This window comes from Ipomoea triloba, chromosome 6 (assembly GCF_003576645.1).
Source record: "Ipomoea triloba cultivar NCNSP0323 chromosome 6, ASM357664v1".
NCBI classification, from domain to species: Eukaryota; Viridiplantae; Streptophyta; class Magnoliopsida; order Solanales; family Convolvulaceae; genus Ipomoea; species Ipomoea triloba.
The window spans coordinates 18,499,756-18,519,843 of NC_044921.1; the positions used below are offsets into that span (position 1 = coordinate 18,499,756).

Below are 20,088 nucleotides of genomic sequence, written 5' to 3' on the forward strand. Positions count from 1 at the left end.
AAAAAAAGAATAATAACGTTCAAATAATGTCTAATTCAACTATCATAAACTAACTATACTATATTATAAGTACATACATGTAGTATTCTCCAAATGAAAATTGGGTGTAATTATATTATTGACACCGTTATGACACAACCAATTAAGTGCGAGAAAGTCGTCAGCTTTAGTAGTCATCATGTACGTATTCATGAACAATCCATCAGCGTTGCTGTCTTGTTGGAAATTCAGAAATGGAGCTGAAATTTCTAAGGCACGGAGGCAACTAGGCAGGCTTTCACACAAATCAAAAGTGCAGCTTGACACCAAAGTGTCGACACAACACAAGTCCTCCATACAAAACAATTAAGCCTTTAATTATCAAAACCCAACTTAACGATAACAAACCGTTATACTATACGTCGACGATGGACCATGTTCCACATGTATAGTTGGTGGGAGTTGAAACTTCTAAGGCATGCAATAATATTGCAATGCATGGAGCCAAGTAGCCAACTAGCCAAGCAGGCTTAGCTTTCACAAAATCAAAACCACTATGGTCCACAATACAATGATGTTTTTTTAATTGAAAAAAGAAGCAGTTGTGTTACGGTAAATTAATGGCGTATCATGTCACAAATATATATATTATCAAATGAATATGTACTAGTAGATTTAAAATGATATTTTAATGTTGTTATAATGAATATATTGTATGTATAAAATGAAATTGAACAGCGGTGTTTATATATACAAATATATATATATATTGTCAAATGAACATACAGTAAAATTAAAATGATACTTTAGTGTGGCTATAATGAACATATTGTGTGTATAAAATGAATTTGATAAATACCTGAGTTTATATAGATATGTATATATATTATCAAATGAACGTGTAGTAGAGTTAAAATGATACTTTAGTGTTGTTATAAATCTATAATATAATGAAACCTATTGTATGTATATAAAATGAAATTAAATGCATCCCTCATGTATTCTATAGATAATGTTGCTATAATGAATCTATTATCGATATAAAATGGAATTAATATAGCTGAGTTTATACGCATATGTATACCGGGTCGGAGCTTAAAAATGTCCCAGTGGGAACGAAACATAGACGAAAAATAAAACACAAACACATCTCATCATTACAGAGGCCATTCGCTTGTAACTCTCAAGATTCAAACCCTCGCCCTTTTTTGAGTGAAACCACATACCAACCAACTCAACTAACAAATCAATTATTTACTTATATCTGTTTTCGTATACTTATATATAAACATATATTACACACACACATATATATATATAAGGACTATATATGGGGTGGGAGTGGGGGCAACTGCCCCCATTGTGGCTTCGCCATTGTATGTATATCTATTGTATGTATATAATGTAGTTCCCTTTCAAATATCTCTGTTCCGCGCAATTGCAGTTCCCTTTTAACACAACTTCAGTATCAGCCATCCATGGTCCACAATGCATTGTGTAACGCCTTTGACCAGCTGCGCAGCTAGTCCATTATATATATATATATATATATATATATATATATATATATATATATATATATATAATTAAATAGTAGACAATTTAATTACAAAAATGTCATTGCGCACCCTTTGCTCTTCCGGAATTTCAACTCTAGATGCAATTTGTCTTATATTTCTTTTCAACCTTACAAGAGTGTAATTTCCGTCGTTCATTCGGAGTAGCTCAGATCTATTCCATCCACTTGGCTTAATGTCCTCTCTTATTTTTTTTTTTTTAATTGAAGGCTAATTAAATAATTCACATGCATCACCTTTGACCTTTCATTTTAGACTAGGTCCATATGCTCCACTTTGATAATTTCGGAATACCCTACAGCACATGGTATCAACTTCTAGCATGTCTCTTCGGCCCCCTTCGTAGTTTGTAGGAATGAATGAAAAACGTTATTACAAAACATAACAATTGAGAAATTGGACCACTAACATTATCACAAATCACAAAAATCTTGGCAATACTTAAAAAATTGTTATAATTAAGTTGCTATGATGAAAAGATATAAGAACGACTTAACAATTATTAATTGACAATTAAAACTCAACAAATGAATTTGGTAAATTGGGCTCATCTCATCACTGGTGTAGAGAGTTTAGATCGTGTTGGACAAAATGCATATAATTTTATTTTCAAATAATACACATAAAACTCTATTAAATAGAAATTTTTTTCCCAGGCATACACATAATTTGTAGAAAAAATTTCACTTTTATCCTATAAAACTATTGAAGCAGTGTTAATCGATTTTTTTCTCACCTCAAAAAACAAAACCCACAGTATACTGAGCTGAGGAAGTTATTCCACTTTCCAATTTTGCATGACTTCATTGAATGGAGCAACTTGGGTTGGAGTCATAAACGGGTTGACACACCGGGTAATACTGTACGCATGGATTATTGTAACCCGGTGGCGGACAAGCACAAGGACAAGGACAACAACAAATTTTGCAGCATTCTTCTTTCTTCTTTTCATCTTTCTTATCGTCTTTCTTCTCTGGCGGCTTCACTTCTTCAATTGAGACAATGCTGGCGCATCTGAATTTCCTCTTCAAGCTTTTCATCAACAAAAAGAAATCGACGCCGTCGCCGGTAACCACCAACTGGTTTTTATCTGCATCACTAGTAACCGAGATCACCCCTACATCACATCCAAACACCATTACTTCCTTATTGTCCTTTGCGACTGTTGAGCATATAATATATAAACATAAATGTGCAATTCAAGTAATAGCTTAGGCTTTAGTTGGATGGAGCACATGATTCAATTTGGTATCAGAGCCATGTTGGGGCCCTTCAAAGTCAATCAGCCCGCATATAATATATAAACATAAATGTGCAATTCAACTAATAACTTAGGCTTTTAGTTGGATGGAGCACATGATTCAATTGCGACAACAACAGTTTATCTCGTGCATATCTCCGAAGTGGTGATAAGTTTCAATTCTCTCTTCACTCAGAAGAAAGAAAGAATGGGGTAACCAAGATAACTAAGGATACACACTTGTAACTACAATGTAACGTGTTTAAATTTCAGCCTTCTTTAATTTGTTTGAGCTAGTAAGCTATGAGCCACCTAGGTGGTTTACCTCTTTGTCAGTCAGGGTCACAAAGTGTGGTTTACCATGTAAATACCCTCGAATAGTAACGACAGATTTCTCTCATCACCCGCAAAAGAGTGAAAAAAAAAACTGGTATTTTGTGATGTTATGATATGAAATGTGTATGAATAGCTTATTTACCTGGACTAGATACTGCAATTTGCATAGCATTTGCCCGGCATTTATCGCTGTTTACTGGCAAACTGATCGTGATTTTTTTCTGAATCCAATCATAAACATACATATATAAGAACATAAATCAATCATCACTGTTATAAAACGTTAACGATTGAGACTGAGATGTAATTGCATGTATTTGGAATAAAACAAACCTTCATGTTGAATGTTCTTTTACTACGTTTTGGTCCAGCTTTTCCAATTCCCAACCTAGGAGCCTGTGGGCTGTTTATATATAGGATAGCTCATAAGTGTGTGCTAATTATTCTTTGATCAGGTAGGACCAATGTACAATTATATTAATATGACATATTAATTAATTAGGAACCTACCTAACTAGACGGATTCAACCCGATGGGGTGGCTTCGCAAATTATAGTAATTGTTATACCATGGACTAGCAAATTTTGCCGTAGACAATAATATACGGTCCACCCAGCTGTATAGATCCTGAGTAACATGTATTATATACATAGTCTGACTCTCATAAAAAATATATAACAGGTGAGAATGGTTGTTTAAGAAAATATATTTACAAATATTTTTTTTTAGTACTATTGACTCTTTTAGGCTCGAACTCGCCCCATCCTATATGAGAGTATATATTTATACATATTTAATAAAAGTATTAATAAATATACCCTTATATATATACACATTTGTCAACTACGAAATGCTTTTGCAAAGTCGTCTCCTCAATCAACTAACGCACTTTGAGAATTAATATTTTGGTTTTAATTAAATCCTAATTGTGCGCATCTTTGATTTGTTAAATCTTTATTATAATCAGTATTCCATTACATTAATGGTCCAAATCTTATTCCTGTTCCCAGAAACACAGTACCGGTATTCAATTTGGTTTATTAAATTTTCAAATATTTGTGTTCTTGTGACAATTATATTTAAATATTTAAAATATGATAATTTGTCACCAATATTTGTATCATATATGTGATAATTATATTTTTAACTATAAAAAATTACTCAACCTTCTTTAAGTTGACTACAAGTGGGTGGGTATAATATTTGAACCTAATTTTGTATGTGGAATTTTGAAATTTTAATTTGGAATGTTTAGTTATATATATGGAGTAGAGATTTTAATAGATTAAATTTAAAAAATAATGTTAAGCATTGTGTGTTCAGTTGGCACCTCTATGGCTCTCCTTGAGGGATTGTCACAGGATCGAATCGTCGAGTATTGACTCTTTGGGCGATAACATATGGAGAAAGTATATTGAACATATATTGCCTTGTAATAGAGTTGATAGTACTAAAAAAAAATTTAAAATGATGTTGATGTGAATTTTTATTTTTTATTTTTATAATTTGTATGCTAAGTTGTTAACTAATAGGCAACTCAACAATGTCAATTCTTTTGGGCTATATATTATATATTAATTTGAATATAATTGTCACAACAACAATGATTTGAAATTATATTACTAAATTTTAAAATTTTAAATATAGTTATTATGCATAATTGCCACAAAATATAAAGATGTCAATCATTTTTCACCAATATATAACTAAATACAAAAATTTCTTAAAAATTCGTCGGTAGTTGTTTAAAAAAATAAATAATAATAATAATAATAATAATAATAATAATAATAATAATAAATTGTATATTTAGGATACACCAAATTAATCATATCAACGGTAACCTAAATTATAATTTTTTTACTGATTTAAAGGTGTTGGAACTTATTTGTTTGTTTGTTTGTTTTTTTTTTTTTTTTTGTTCCTAATGTATGTTTAATTTATTTAATCCTAATCCTGCCAAGATATGGATATTAAAGTAGGCATAGGAAACTATGTATTATAATGATTATAGTATTATTGATCATATTTTTAATTAGATGTACAATACTCATTTGCATATTATTATATAGTACTCCGTATAAAATATTATACCAACCATTATCCATGTTGACACTGTCAACATCATTGAAATAAAAACCAATGATGAGAATTGAGTTTTAAAAAGGTCGTGCAAATAGTTTTCAAAAAAAAAAATAATAATAAGGTCGTGCATGGAATGTGGAATATAATCATAAATGGAATCACTATTCTTTTTTTGAAAGGAAATGGAATCACTATTCTAATTAACAAAAGGCCTGTGTATTATAACTTAATAAACGACCAATACGAACTACCTTTAATTATATATATAATAATCTTATTAATCTAAACTCTAAAGTATTTCTTCTTCTTCTTTTTTTTTGAAAATATGTATTTCTTAACTCATTAAGATTCTAAGCAAAGTCGGGAAATTATTCTGTGGACCCGAGTCCAAAACGGTGTAAATACATAATTTATATACTAAATATTCACAATTACCTTTCAAAAATTCACAATTTGAATACTACGAACACGCAATGTTAACATATACGTAATTGATTATATTGTTTTGTATTCACAAGTTTCTTTCAAATACTGTAGTCAATTCCAATACTAAAAATACACAATTTAATCTTTTTAAAATTTAGTACATTTTTGTATTCACAAATTTCCCTTCTACAACTTTTATGTTTTTTTACTTAGAAACACAATTTATATTCTGAAAGCTCACAATTCCAATACAAAAAATATATAATTCAATGTCGCTTAGGACTAGGGTCCACCTTGTAGTCCATGGTATAACTTTAATATTTTTTTTGAAAAAAAAAATTATGTAGGGATGTCAATTGTAACATTAAATTGATGGGCGGATCCAATAAAATTTATATTAAAAAAAAAAGGTTAAAAACTTAAAATTGATAAATATAAACCTAATAAAGCTGTTTTCAAAAAAATAAACCTAACAAAGAAGTCAGGCCAACCCTATTGTGCTCTCAGGCTAATTGGGTTGGCTTGATTAGCCCAGCCCGATTAGTTATATAAAAGAAAATAATAATAATAATAATAATAATAATAATAATAATAGTCACACCAATCATTAATAACTACTAACCATAGTTCGCCTTGCAAGGTGGATCACTTCCATAAGAATGATAAGATACATTTTTAATATGCTAAAGTTCTTTTTTAATATATTGAATGTTTATTTTTTGAAACTTCATTATTTGATATATTATTATTATTAAATTAAATAATGAACATTATATTCAGTATACAAATAATGAAAATTTACTATATTAAAAATGAGCAATTGTTGCAATGTGGATCATGATTCATAGTGTAATTTACCATACATGTCACACCCTACTACTGCATGCTTGCTTTTATATATGACAAAAAATAAACTCAACAATTCAAAACTAATCTATAGACAATGTTGAAGTGATGTATTTATCTGTACTGTGGCATTCTTGTGCACGCCAAACTAAATGTTAAGAGCGGATGAAGATATAATATCTAAACATAAATGTACAATCCAACTATTAATTAAGATATTTAATTGAGACCATTCAATTTAGTATCATAGCTAACTCATAACAAAATAGACCATAACCCACATATTGTTTATAAACGCATAGTCCAACTATCTGCTCAGTATTTTAGTTAGACATGAACATCATTCAACTATAGCAACCGCTCTCAAACTCATACAAGTTGGACACCCAACTAGGAAACCAAAAACAAATACTTACAAAAGACATGTTTTAGATACTATGGATAAAACTTGTTAGCAATGCTACACAGAATCAACATCCTCAGATGACCATAAACTTGTGCTAGAGCTTAAACATGATGGCAAGGTGCCATCAAATTCCTCAACTAAAAGTGGGGAGCTTGCATGAGCTGTTGATCAAGGCAAACCAGATTCTTTCTCAACCATGCTGATCTTAATGAGCTCAAATCCAGAAGCTGTTCCAAAAGACTGATATACCCACTCAACCCACATCCTGGCCTTTCCGCCATGTATTTCATGTACGCGTGATCTAATTGTCCACGAACAGATGATACAATATCATACTCCACCTCCCCGAATGTTTCCCGGGCGTGATTAAAATACCCACCGAAGATCTGGAAACATTCTGAGGTTTCGGTATAGGCATTGGAAGGATATGGAGCATCAGATTTGGTCGAAAGTTGTGGCGTTGTAACTGAAACTCTGGGATGCCTTTGAGCTAATCCACTATGATTTAAAGACTTGGGAATTTTGTTTGCAGAGGGTGAGAATATAAATTTGAAGGTACTGCACTTGCCCAATGGAAAAGGCTCATCACACCTCGCACTATCTCCTCTTTTGTGATTGTAACCAGGGTAATCTGCATTGTTGAAATCAACGCAATTGATCAAAACCAAAGAACTCTTTGATGCCAATTCAGTAAGGTTCCAGTGACAGAAGGGCTCTTTTGTTTTGTGGCTGACATGAATTTCACCATACGCTCGGAGCATGCCACTTGCATTCCTAAAGAACCCATGGATAAGAGTCCTATGCATTCTGTCCATAAACGAAATATTAGGTTGTCCTTGAACATGAAGAAAATTTTACAGCAAGTCATATAAACAGAGGGAAGACGAAATAATTCACAGGAAACCACCATGAAGAAAGATTCAAAACTGATTAATATACAGAGTACACCATAATTTAGTCCATTTTTAACCCAACTTTAGGATACAATTATCAGTGCATAACTTCACATGAAAACTATAAATGTTGTCATATATGGCACAAGTAAAACAAGTGGTTCATCAGTACTTTATATCACCTCAAGCCACCCCTTTATTATTGTAATAAATTAAACTACAGGAATAGAGACAGCATTACCCCACAATGCAAACCTTCACACTCTAAACTAGCAATGCAAATCATTCATTCATTGCAGGAAAAGTACTACGTAATGTTGAATAAACATACCTTTACCGAGTAATGGCTTTCAACTAGTATTCAATCTAATAAGCAATAACAATAATTTGCTATGATGAGCTCAAATAACACAAGTAAATGCCAAAAAAAATTGAAAACCGGTGCAAAAAGATTCACGGCCAGATAAAGGCTAATCATACAACAACAATGCTACAAGGAAGTTAATAGATCAAAACCCAATTCCAGTAATAATAAAGTGATTGCAAATGAGGACATACTGGATAAGACGGACGTTATCTTCCTTCCCATGGAAACCTGCATGGGGAAAATTAAATATAATGCGGTCGAATTTCCTCATCCGGAGGTCAGTATGCAGCTTCATTTTGATAGCATCCACTCCATGCAAAATTGTGGCTCCTAAACGTTGCAATTTCTCTAAGTTTGATTTTGCATCCTTGTACTTTTTTGTCACCTCATCTGCATTGCATATATGAAATCATACCATACCAGTATCTAAAGTCAAAAACCCAAGACTCCAAGAGTGATTAGCATCAAACATTATGTACAAAGCATGGCACAGTTGAAAGGAATGGCAATCAAAACCTTAAATATCAACCAACATCCTGCCTTACAATAGGGGAAAGGGGATGAAAAGGGTACCCATAATTACAAGTAAAATGGGGAAAGTTCAATGAAATGGAAACCATTTAATTTAATAGCTAGTTATTCAATATCTCCATTTTGGTAAATTTTGTGATTAGTGCTTTAAGAAAGTTGAAAACTTTTGTTCAATCAATAATCCATTATCTCCCTCAAGGCTCAAACTCATAGAAAATGATGGACCAAGAATCTTCATACTCTTTGTACATCTGAGATGAGTGAAAACTAGAGCTTGATGACAAAATCTTTGGCATCATCTCAATCATTTGATTAAATAAGCTTTACCATTTAAACAATAATAATAAAAAAAACATGAGAACCCCAGATTAAAAATGATTTCAAAAGTCAACTAAATGGATATTCAATAAACCTTCATGTAGTCCCAAATTCCCAAAAACCAACAAATGAAAATAAAGTCAATTTTAACTCTTTTCCCCTGAAAACGACAACTTCAGAGAACATACACGGAATATATGAGAATCTCAGCACAATATATCAGCATCATCACTCCAAAACCCTAAAGATCGTAGCAAAACGATGACAACCCGTTGATATAAACACACTAAAGCGTCTGTGTGGGTGAGTGGAGAGAAGGTACCGTAAGAATCGAGAGAAGAAGCGAGAATGTTAGAAGCAGAGCCAAAAGAGTTGGCCAAACACACAGAAAAAGAGAAGTCTCCATCGCCCACTAAAAGTATCTGATGAAGTGAGGAGTAATGCATCAGCCATTTCTCTTCGCATTCTTGCTGTTGTAGTACCATTTTCTCTTTCTTGAGGTTGAGGGTGAAAGTTTGGAATCGGAATTCAAAATACCATGACTGTTGGAATTTTGAAACGCAGAGGATTTTTTTTTCTTTTTTGAAATACTATTGACCCTGTTACATGTAGTATCTGTCCATATATTTTCTCAACCTACTGAAGCCTAACAAAATCAACATTACCCCCACTGAGGCTCGAACCCTGACCTCTCACTTGAGAGAATCACTTCATTCGCTTGACCACAAGGCCTTTGGCAGAAAGTAAAAAACGCAGAGGATTTGGATGATGATTACCAATTTACCATTAGACATTACCATGGTTTATAAAACTCATTAGATCCAAGCTTTTAAATTTTGGTTTAAAACCTTTTAAATCTTTGTGTTTTGTAACTATTAAGACCAATAATATTGTGGTATCCTAAAAATAATTCAATTCTCTTGATATTCTTTTTAATTGTGTGCGCCGATCATAAGGTGACAATGCATAAAACTAGTAAATTTCTTGTTCGATGCACTCATGTAGATGGTACATACAAGTTCAAGCCTTTTGAGCTTATTTTAAGATTCGATTTGCGCACACACTCTCTTGCCTGTCGTTGTATTAGTGCAAACTCACATTTCTTTCCAATATGGAATAAATGTTAATTTTTTTTACACTCAATTAGTATATTTATGATTTTAAAAATTAATTTCTCATTCATTCATTATTTATTTGAGTATATATAATATATCATATTATCTTCTCACCTATGAGAATTTGAATTCACTTTACCACAACACAAATAAAAAATAGAACGCACTCAAAATTGTACCTCAAACTGACTACTTTAAATGTCAATTCTAGCTAATTTTTCCAACACTATTAGTCTATACACTTTTGTTCCTAACTAGGAATAACAAACCTTGGATGTTGCTCCATATAAGAATGTGATTTGATAATAAAATAGTCTTCACCACATGTTAAAAGGGTATTTTGTCTAACTTTTGATGTCACACTTGATTGAGAATGTGATTTGATAATAAAATAGTCTTCGCCACAAATTATCAAGTGAACTTTCTTTTTTGATCAAATAAGGAGGGGATACCCCGAAAGAGAGAGACACCTACTCCCTATCCCTAACACATCACGTTCTAGTTGCACACGCTTTATCATGGCGGATCAACTCCTCAATGCCAAGGGGACATGAGAACTCCGTTGTCCACTTATCGCTTTGGTACGCACCCCAGGTCGCCAGTGCATCAGCAACTTCGTTCTACTCACGATAAATAGCTTGAACAGAGACATTATCAAGTCAACTTTAACTCAACAACATTGCATTCATCATATACTTAAAGTTTTCATGAATTATGCCTTCACTTTCATAGACAATTTTAAGTGAGCTTTGGTCGTACTCTCTATCCTACTTAAACCTAAGTCTTTTTATTTTAAGGTTCAATTAGTTTTCTACCACAATCTTATAAAGAAGAAATTTTTGTTCATCGATAAAGGTGATATAATATATGCAAAAGAATCAAATAGGCTCATCTACTAAAAACTAATCACGATTATTCATCCGGCATTCATGGACTAAAATATGGTCCATCTAGACACTTAGACCTCTAAAATTTTTCACCCAGCATTTTTAACTCATTCCTCAATAGTCGCTCATTTAATTTGCTGACATGGAAAATTAAATTAGTAATGGAATGTTGACATGTTATATATATGGACCTATTGGACAAATTTGCATGCAAATAACCCTAGTTCTCCAACATCTTCTTCCCAAACGAAAATCTTCATTTCTAATCTCCATTGACAAAGTTCAAATCTTCTTCGATATTCTCAAAATGTCTTTAGCCTCTTCATCTAATGTGCGAGAAAAACATAAACTAAGAGCCTCTATTGTATTTTAGACGTGAGCTGAAATTCCCAATTTGCACAACAAGAGATTCATGCAAGAAGTTTTATGGGTGTCAAATATGGAAGGTGAATTGTCTTCATAAACAAATGTTGAATTTGTGTGATATTTTCAGTTTTTAACTTAATTTTTGTTACAAATTTCATATATTATGTGGTTCAATTTTTTTTAAAAAATTATTTTGTAAATTTCTTATATTTTGTTGGTCAAAATTGGTTCAAGATGGATATGAGTGTAGTTTCTTTGTTTGGAAAGGTCAAAATTATCCAACCGAACTTGCTAATGAGAGAGAGGAGATAAGGAATATGATATATAAATTGCAATCTAAATTAGATGTTTTTGGGAACAATTGTATAAGAGAAAATTTATATGGTTAATGCAATTAAGATTGTACACAATAGAATCCCAAAATATGCACAAGTTCCCAAGAAAAGGATTGCCAAAGTCAAAAGTCTAGGCTACACCATTACAAAATGAACTGCACAATTTCTCTGTTCACTACTGGATTGTAGCCTTTTAGTTGAGACAACATCATCAAACTCAGACACCCAACTAGAAAAACATAAACAAATACTTAAAAAGCACATTTTATAGATATAATGGATAAAACTTATTAGCCATACTTCACAGACTCAACATCCTCAGATGACCATAAACTTGTGCTAGTGCTTAAGCATGATAGCAAGGTGCCATCAAATCCCTCAACTAAAAGTGAGGAGCTTACATGAGCTGTTGATTAAGGCAAAGCAGATTCTCTCTCAACCCTGCTGATCTTGATTGTGCTACTCAAATGGTAAAGCTGTTCCAAAAGACTCAAGCTACCTCCTGGCCTTTCCACCATGTATTTCAAGCATGCATGATATATTGTTTACAAACAGATGATTCGATGTTATACTCCACCTTCCCAAATGTTTCCCTGGCATGATTAAAATACCCACCGAAGATCTGTAAATTTTCTTTCTCTGAGGTTTGCGGAAATCCAGCCCAGTGAGAAGAGCCATTCATCACAGTATGGGCATTGAAAGAATATGGAGCATCAAATGTGGTTGAAAATTGTGGTATTGGGCAAGGAGCCTCAAGAACTCGGGGCAATGTAGTCGAAAGTTGTGGCATTGTAACAGAAACTCGGGGATGACTTTGAGCCAATCCAGCACAGTGAGACGAGCCATTCGACACAGTGTGGGCACTGAAAGAATATGGAGCAATAGGAGCATCAAATGGGGTTGAAAGTTGCGGGATTGGGCAAGGAGCCTCAAGAACTCGGGGCAATGTAGTTGGAAGTTGTGGCATTGTAACTGAAACTCTGGGATGCCTTTGAGCTAACCCATTGTGATGTAAAGAATTGGGAATTTTCTTTGCAGATGGTGAGAATATAAACTTGAAGGTACTGCACTTGCCCAATGGAAAAGGCTCATCACACCTCGCACTATCTCCTCTTTTCTGATTGTAACCAGGGTAATCTGCACTGTTGAAATCAATGCAATCAATCAAAACCAATGAACTCTTTGATGCCAATTCAGCAAGATTCCAGTGACAGAATGGCGCTGTTGTTTTGTGGCTGACATGAATTTCACCATACGCTCGGAGCATGCCACTTGCATTCCTAAAGAACCCATGGATAAGAGTCCTATGCATTCTGTCCATAAACGAAATGTTAGGTTGTTGTTGAAAACGAAGAAAATTTTACAGCAAGTCATATAAACAGCGGGAAGACAAAATGATTCATACAAAATCACCATGAAGAAATAGAGATCCAAAACTGATTAATATACAGAGTACACCATAGTTTAATGCATTTTTAATCCAACTTTTGGATATAACTGCACATGAAGACTATAAATGTTGTCATATATGGCACAAGTAAAACAGGTGGTTCATTAGTACTTTATATCGCCCCAAGCCTCACCTTTATTATTGTGATAAATGAAACTACAGGGAATTGAGACAGCATTATCTCACAATGCAAACCTCCACTCTAAACTAGCAATGCAAATCATTCATTCATTGCAGGAAAAGTAATACATAATGTTCAATAAACATACCTTTACCGAGGAATGGTCTTTCAACTAGTATTCAATGTAATAAGTAATAACAATAATTTGCTATGATGAGCTCAAACATAGCAAGTAAAGACCAATAGATTAAACAGATAAAGGCTAATCATACAACAATAATGCTACAAGGAAGTTAATAGATTAAAACCTAATTCCAGTAATAATAAAGTCATTGCAAATGAGAACATACTGGATAAGGCGAACGTTATCTTCCTTCCCATGGAAACCTGCATGGGGAAAATTAAATATAATGCGGTCGAATTTCCTCATCCGGAGATCAGTATGCAGCTTCATTTTGATAGCATCCACTCCATGCAAAATTGTGGCTCCCAAATGCCGCAATTTCTCTAAGTTTGATTTTGCATTCTTGTACTTTTTTGTCACCATATCTGCATACATGAAATGATACCAAACCAGCATCTATAGTCAACAACCCAAGACTCCAATAGTGATTAGCATCAAACATTATGTACAAAGCATGACACAGTTGAAAGGAATGGCAATCAAACCCTAAAAATATCAACCAACACCCTGCATAACAATAGGGGAAGAGGATGAAAAGGGTACCCATAATTACAAGTAAAATGGGGAAAGTTCAATGAAATGAAAACCATTTAATAGCTAGTTATTCAATATCTCCATTTTGCTAATTTTTTTGCTGAAAATTTTGTTCATTCAATAATCCATTATCTCCCTCAAACTCACAGAAAACGGGCCAAGAATCTTCATACCCTATCTTTCTTTAGTACAACTGAGATGAGTAAAAATTACAGATTGATGACAAAATCTTTGGCATCATCTCAATCATTTGATTTGATTAAATAAGCTTTACCATTTAAACCGTAATAAAAAACATGGCAACCCCAGATTAAAAATGATTTCAAAAGTCAACTAAATGGATATTCAATAAACCTCATGTGGTCCCAATTTCCAAAAAGAAACAAATGAAAATAAAGTCACTAAAATTTTAACTCTTTTCCACTGAAAACGACACAACTTCAGCACAATATATCAGCATCACCATTCCAAAACCCTAAAGATCGTAGCAAAACGACGACAACCCATTGATATAAACGCACTAAAGCGTTTGTGTGGGTGAGTGGAGAGAAGGTACCGTAAGAATCGAGAGAAGAAGCGAGAATGTTAAAAGCAGAGCCAAACGAGTTTGCCAAACACAGAGAAAAAGAGAAGTCTCCATCGCCCACTACAAGTATCTGATGAAGTGAGGAGTAATGCATCAGCCATTTCTCTTCGCATTCTTGCTGTTGTGAAACCATTTTCTCTGTTTCTTGAGGTTGAGAATGACAGTGGCAGCCTCAATCAAAATTATTGGAATTCGAATTTTAATAAAAGACCGTTCGAATAGTACTCAAAACAATAAAAAATAAAAGACCGTTCGAATTTGAAACGCATAGGTTTTGAGTGGAATTACCAATTTACCGTTAGACATTCCATGGTGCATGGTTTATACTTTATAAACCTCATTATATTCAAACTTCTAAATTTTGGTTTAAAACCCTTTTAAATCTGTGTTTTGTAACCATTAAACCCAATGATATTATTTTTCAAGTGTATGCTCGTAAATGTGGTTGACAGTAATCATGTTACCGGTGTATATTCAGATAACTAAGTAACAATAGTTTAGTGCGTGTTTAGTACAAGAATGTTTGCCTCCCCTCTCCTCGTTTATTACTTATACTATGAGTGCAACGACTCTTCTTCTGGTGAATGTAACGGTCTCATAATGACGAGCCTGTATTAAGTGTCGGGTAATAACAATATGGAGCAGTTGGAGTAATTCCTCTCTTCAATGTGTCGTGTCGACGTAACGGGTGGTCGTTTGACTTTCATGCATCAGCTTGTCTGCCTGTGGTTCGGGTCGAGTGCTTACCCAATTACCCTGTCACTAGCCCCACTCTCTAGCCAGCGAGAGTGGACGAGGTGGCTTGGGAGTAATAACTTGTATCAAGCACAAATCTTTCAATAGGAATCAAACTTTATTATATAGAAATCTCAAGATTTACTTTTATCTCTTTTAAATATTTTTCAATCTTCTAAAATATTTTTTGTTCCTTCTTTTATGTCTTCCTCTTTATATAAATTCTCTCCTTCATCAATTTTTTTCTACCATTCCAATCATTCTTCTATGTATTCTTTGACCTGGTATGCTTTTTTTTCCTGCGTCATATTGTATTTATTTTTTCCGAACCCTGGCCGAGGCAGCCATGGTTGCCAAGACGGCGCAGGCTAGCGCTTAAGGCGGTCTCAACCAGACATGCCTCGGCCTTGCGTTATTTTTTTTTTTTTGAGAATCCAAATCCCTTTTTTTGTATTGCAGGATCTCATGGACCCAAAGAAAACCAGCAATGAGATGTCGAAACGTCGCTCAAGACGCCTAGTGGAGCAAGCTAAGCTCGCAAAGCTGAAGAATAGGAAGATCCTGCTCGACGACCATGAATTTAGGGATACCCCTGAAGATCCTTTAGAGATTCTTTCTGACGTAGAGGAAGGGGTCATTGTGCCCTATGAACCGAAACAGAGAGAGGATCTTCCTCTCAATCCGGATTACGACTCTGATTATGCGCAATTTTGGTCTGAGATGAAGGAGTTGATCGAACACGATTCCCTCCGGGATGGAGAGCGTCCTCCTTCATCTAAAGATTCTTCTACCATCTCTCCTTAGGCAAAATTCGAATCCGCCGAGTGTACTCCTCATCGTTTAAAGTAAAAAATACCATATGATACCAAATGTATGCTACCTATATGTGTGCTAATCCAATCTTTAATGCCCTTACAAAGCATGTCCATACAAAGCATGTAGAGATAGATTATCACTTTGTAAGGGATAGAGTTGACTGCATGAGACATTATCACTTTGTAAGGGATAGAGTTGGCTGCATGAGACATTATCACTTTGTAAGGGATAGAGTTGGCTGCATGAGACATTATCACTTTGTAAGGGATAGAGTTGGCTGCATGAGACATTATCACTTTGTAAGGGATAGAGTTGGCTGCATGAGACATCTTTATCTCAACAAAAGATCAACTTGATGACAGTTTTACTAAACCCCTTACGGGGCCTAGATTTTCTTTTTTTGAGAGACAAGCTACAGATTATTGCTATATCCTTCGCTTGAGGAGGAGTATTAGGATTCTATGTAATTGAGTCATGTTATGAGTCTCTGTACCAGTATATTTGTGACAACAGTTATGGTTTGAGTAATTGAATACAAACACTATAGTTCTCATCGTTTCCATCATAATAATCCAATGAAATGGCAAAATATGTACACAACAAAAATCAATTGAAATAATTTGTAATTGTATCACTATATAGGTAGACAATTCAATAATCACTACATTAAAATAATCTAATTAAGATTGTGCACAACAAAATCTCAAAATGTATATAGAATCCCAAAAAAAAAAAAAGGATTGTCACCTAATTGCAAAAGAAAGTCTAGGCAATCCTAATACTCTACACCATTACAAAATGAACTACACCATGAACTATACTGATTTGTAGCCTTTTAGTTGAAACAACACATTACACATTATTCAAATTATATACACGGTTCTCAAACTCATACAAGTTGGACACCCAACTAGCAAAACATAAACAAATACTTACAAAACACATGTTTTAGTTATTATGGATTTATGGATAAAACTTATGAGCCATATTTCACAGACTCAACATCCTCAGATGACCATAAACTTGTGCTAGTGCTTAAGCATGATAGCAAGGTGCCATCAAATTCCTGGCATGATTAAAATACTCCACCTTCCCAAATGATTCCCTGGCATGATGATTAAAATACTGACCGAAGATCTGGAAACGTTCTGAGGTTTGCGGTAATCCAGCACAGTGAGAAGAGCCATTCATCGCAGTATGGGCATTGAAACGATATGGAGCATCGAATTTGGTCGAAAGTTGTGGCATTGCAACTGAAACTCTGGGATGCCTTTGAGCTAATCCATTGCGATTTAAAGACTTGGGAATTTTGTTTGCAGAGGGTGGGAATATAAATTTGAAGGTACGGCACTCGCCCAATGGAAAAGGCTCATCACACCTCGCACCATCTCCTCTTTTCTGATTGTAACCAGGGTAGTCTGCTTTGTTGAAATCAACGCAATCGATCAAAACCAAAGAACTCTCTTTTGCCAATTCATCAAGATTCCAGCGACAGAAGGGCCCTGTTGTTTTGTGGCTGACATGAATTTCACCAAACGCTCGGAGCATGCCACTTGCATTACTAAAGAACCCACTGATAAGATTCCTGTGCATTCTGTCCATACACGAAATGTTTGGTTGTCATTGAAAACGAAGAAAATTTTACAGCAAGTCATATAAACAGAGGGAGACTAAATAATTCATATGAAACCACCATGAAGAAATGACAGAGATTCAAAACTGATTAATATACAGAGTACACTTTAATGCATTTTAATCCAACTTTTGGATACAGTTCAGTGCATAACTGCACATGAAGACTATAAATGTTGTCATATATGGCACAAGTAAAACAGGTGGTTCATTAGTACTTTATATTGCCTCAAGCCTCATCTTTATTATTGTGATAAATTAAACTACAGGGAATCGAGACAGCATTATCTCACAATGCAAACCTTCACACTCTAAACTAGCAATGCAAATCATTCATTCATTGCAGGAAAAGTAATACGTAATGTTGAATAAACATACCTTTACCGAGTAATGGTCTTTCAACTAGTATTCAATATAATAAGTAATAACAATAATTTGCTATGATGAGCTCAAATAAAGTAAGTAAAGATTCAAAAAATTGAAAAATAATGCAAAAAGATTCATGGCCAGGTAAAGGCTAATCATACAACAATAATGCTACAAGTAAGTTAATAGATTGAAACCTAATTCCAGTAATAATAAAGCCATTGCAAATGAAGACATACTTGATAACACGGTCACTATCTTCCTTCCCACAGAAACCTGCATGAGGGAAATTAAATACAATGCGGTCGAATTTCCTCATCCCAACATCAGTCTGCCGCTTCATATGGATAGCATCCACTTTATGCAAAATTGTGGCTCCCAATTGCAACAATTTCTCTATGTTGGATTTTGCATTCTTGTAATTTTTTGTCACCGTATCTGCATATATGAAATGATACAAAACCAGTATCTATAGTCAACAACCCAAGACTCCAAGAGTGATTAGCATCAAACATTGTGTACAAAGCATGGCACAGTTGAAAGGAATGGCAATCAAAACCCTAAATATCAACCAAGATCCTGCATAACAATAGGAGAAGAGGATAAAAAGGGTACCCATAATTACAAGTAAAATGGGGAAAGTTCAATGAAATGAAAACCATTTAATAGCTAGTTATTCAATATCTCCATTTGGGTAAATTTTGTGATTACTGCTTTAAGTAAGCTTAAATTTTTTGTTCAATCAATAATCCATTTTATACCTCAAACTCATAGAAAATGGTCTTCACACTCTCTTTCTTTATTAATTACAGCTTGATGACAAAATCTTTGGCATCATCTCAATCATTTGATTAAATAAGCTTTACCATTTAAACCATAATAAAAAACATGAAAACCCTAGATTAAAAATGATTTCAAAAGTCAACTAAATGGATATTCAATAAACCATGTAGTCCCAATTCCCAAAAAGAAACAAATGAAAATAAAGTCACTGAACAGAAAACGACAACTTCAGAGAACATACATGGAGTGTATAATAATCTCAGCACAATATATCAGCACCATCATTCCAAAATGTATGTAACAGCCCTGAAGGATCACACAAGAAAGAAAATGGAGAAAGGGAGAGTGCAGAAGAAGAAAAGGGGAGAATCGCAGAAGGGGAGGGAAGAATTTCAGAGAAGGAAGGGAAAGTTTCAGAGAGATTAGGAGAAATTGTAGAAGAAATAGAGAGAGGAAACATTGGAAATTTTATTCAAAATCAGCATAGTTCCTACTGAACATTTAAAGGAAACAATTTAACAAGAAAATAGCAAAATTTTATAACAGAATAGCTAAATTCCAGATAAAGAGTCACTCTTGACGATGGCTTCACTGATGAGCTCAAACACAGTAATTTAACCATTGGATCATGACACAAAACCCTAAAGATCGTATCAAAACGATGACAAGCCGTTGATATAAACGGCTAAACGCACTAAAGACTTTGTGTGTGTGTGTGTGAGTGGAGAGAGGGTACCGTAAGAATCGAGAGAAGAAGCGAGAATGTTAGAAGCAGAGCCAAAAGAGTTGGCCAAACACAGAGAAAAAGAGAAGTCTCCATCTCCCACTACAAGTATCTGATGAAGTGAGGAGTAATGCATTAGCCATCTCTCTTCCAATTCCATTTTCTCTTTCTTGAGGATGAGGATGACAATGGCAGTCTGCAGTTCCAACTCAATCATTTATGATTTCTATTACTTTACCCCAAAGGAAAATACTCCCTACTATATGTCCCATTTTATTGTTTTACGTCAAATCAACTTTTTTTTTTTTTTTTCGCGCCAAAGACCTTGTGGTTAAGTGGCGTTCGGTGTCCCGATTAACACTCTCACATGGACGATGGAGGCAACTGTTGACTCGTTGTGCTTCAGTAGGTTGAGAAAGTAACTATGAACAGATACTACATTGTAACAGA

At 34.1% G+C, this 20,088-nt stretch overlaps 4 protein-coding genes across 4 annotated transcripts; all 4 read right to left on the bottom strand.

The window, feature by feature from the left end:
• Positions 1-2,359: 2,359 nt before the first annotated feature.
• On the bottom strand, positions 2,360-3,471 carry LOC116023600 (heavy metal-associated isoprenylated plant protein 16-like). Its single transcript, XM_031264604.1, has 3 exons — positions 3,466-3,471; positions 3,275-3,353; positions 2,360-2,673 (listed from the first exon to the last, which is right to left on the bottom strand). Exons 1-3 carry the CDS (start codon positions 3,469-3,471, stop codon positions 2,360-2,362), a joined length of 399 nt encoding a protein of 132 aa, XP_031120464.1.
• A 3,228-nt stretch (positions 3,472-6,699) lies between these two features.
• On the bottom strand, positions 6,700-9,565 carry LOC116022885 (heavy metal-associated isoprenylated plant protein 41-like). Its single transcript, XM_031263787.1, has 3 exons — positions 9,327-9,565; positions 8,347-8,545; positions 6,700-7,702 (listed from the first exon to the last, which is right to left on the bottom strand). The coding sequence occupies exons 1-3, from the start codon at positions 9,487-9,489 to the stop codon at positions 7,033-7,035; spliced, it is 1,032 nt and encodes a 343-aa protein (XP_031119647.1). The 5' UTR covers positions 9,490-9,565; the 3' UTR covers positions 6,700-7,032.
• Positions 9,566-11,795: 2,230 nt separating this feature from the next.
• Positions 11,796-14,720, bottom strand: LOC116023138 (heavy metal-associated isoprenylated plant protein 41-like). The gene is made up of 3 exons (XM_031264111.1): positions 14,553-14,720; positions 13,629-13,827; positions 11,796-13,020 (listed from the first exon to the last, which is right to left on the bottom strand). Exons 1-3 carry the CDS (start codon positions 14,713-14,715, stop codon positions 12,231-12,233), a joined length of 1,152 nt encoding a protein of 383 aa, XP_031119971.1. The 5' UTR covers positions 14,716-14,720; the 3' UTR covers positions 11,796-12,230.
• A 2,102-nt stretch (positions 14,721-16,822) lies between these two features.
• On the bottom strand, positions 16,823-19,855 carry LOC116023601 (heavy metal-associated isoprenylated plant protein 41-like). Its single transcript, XM_031264605.1, has 3 exons — positions 19,651-19,855; positions 18,371-18,569; positions 16,823-17,727 (listed from the first exon to the last, which is right to left on the bottom strand). The coding sequence occupies exons 1-3, from the start codon at positions 19,853-19,855 to the stop codon at positions 17,169-17,171; spliced, it is 963 nt and encodes a 320-aa protein (XP_031120465.1). The 3' UTR covers positions 16,823-17,168.
• Positions 19,856-20,088: the final 233 nt, after the last annotated feature.

Excerpts from the sequence above, each read along its gene's own strand:
- LOC116023600 (XM_031264604.1), bottom strand. Across the intron at positions 2,674-3,274 it reads AATTGCAGTATCTAGTCCAG|GGGTGATCTCGGTTACTAGT; the intron begins GTAAATAAGCTA and ends GATGTGATGTAG.
- LOC116022885 (XM_031263787.1), bottom strand. The coding sequence starts at position 9,489 with ATGGTACTACAACAGCAAGAATGCGAAGAGAAATGGCTGATGCATTAC. Across the intron at positions 8,546-9,326 it reads TTCTTCTCTCGATTCTTACG|ATGAGGTGACAAAAAAGTAC; the intron begins GTACCTTCTCTC and ends TATGCAATGCAG. Across the intron at positions 7,703-8,346 it reads GATAACGTCCGTCTTATCCA|AATGCATAGGACTCTTATCC; the intron begins GTATGTCCTCAT and ends GTTTATGGACAG.
- LOC116023138 (XM_031264111.1), bottom strand. The coding sequence starts at position 14,715 with ATGGTTTCACAACAGCAAGAATGCGAAGAGAAATGGCTGATGCATTAC. Across the intron at positions 13,828-14,552 it reads TTCTTCTCTCGATTCTTACG|ATATGGTGACAAAAAAGTAC; the intron begins GTACCTTCTCTC and ends TCATGTATGCAG. Across the intron at positions 13,021-13,628 it reads GATAACGTTCGCCTTATCCA|AATGCATAGGACTCTTATCC; the intron begins GTATGTTCTCAT and ends GTTTATGGACAG.
- LOC116023601 (XM_031264605.1), bottom strand. The coding sequence starts at position 19,855 with ATGATTGAGTTGGAACTGCAGACTGCCATTGTCATCCTCATCCTCAAG. Across the intron at positions 18,570-19,650 it reads TTCTTCTCTCGATTCTTACG|ATACGGTGACAAAAAATTAC; the intron begins GTACCCTCTCTC and ends TCATATATGCAG. Across the intron at positions 17,728-18,370 it reads GATAGTGACCGTGTTATCAA|AATGCACAGGAATCTTATCA; the intron begins GTATGTCTTCAT and ends GTGTATGGACAG.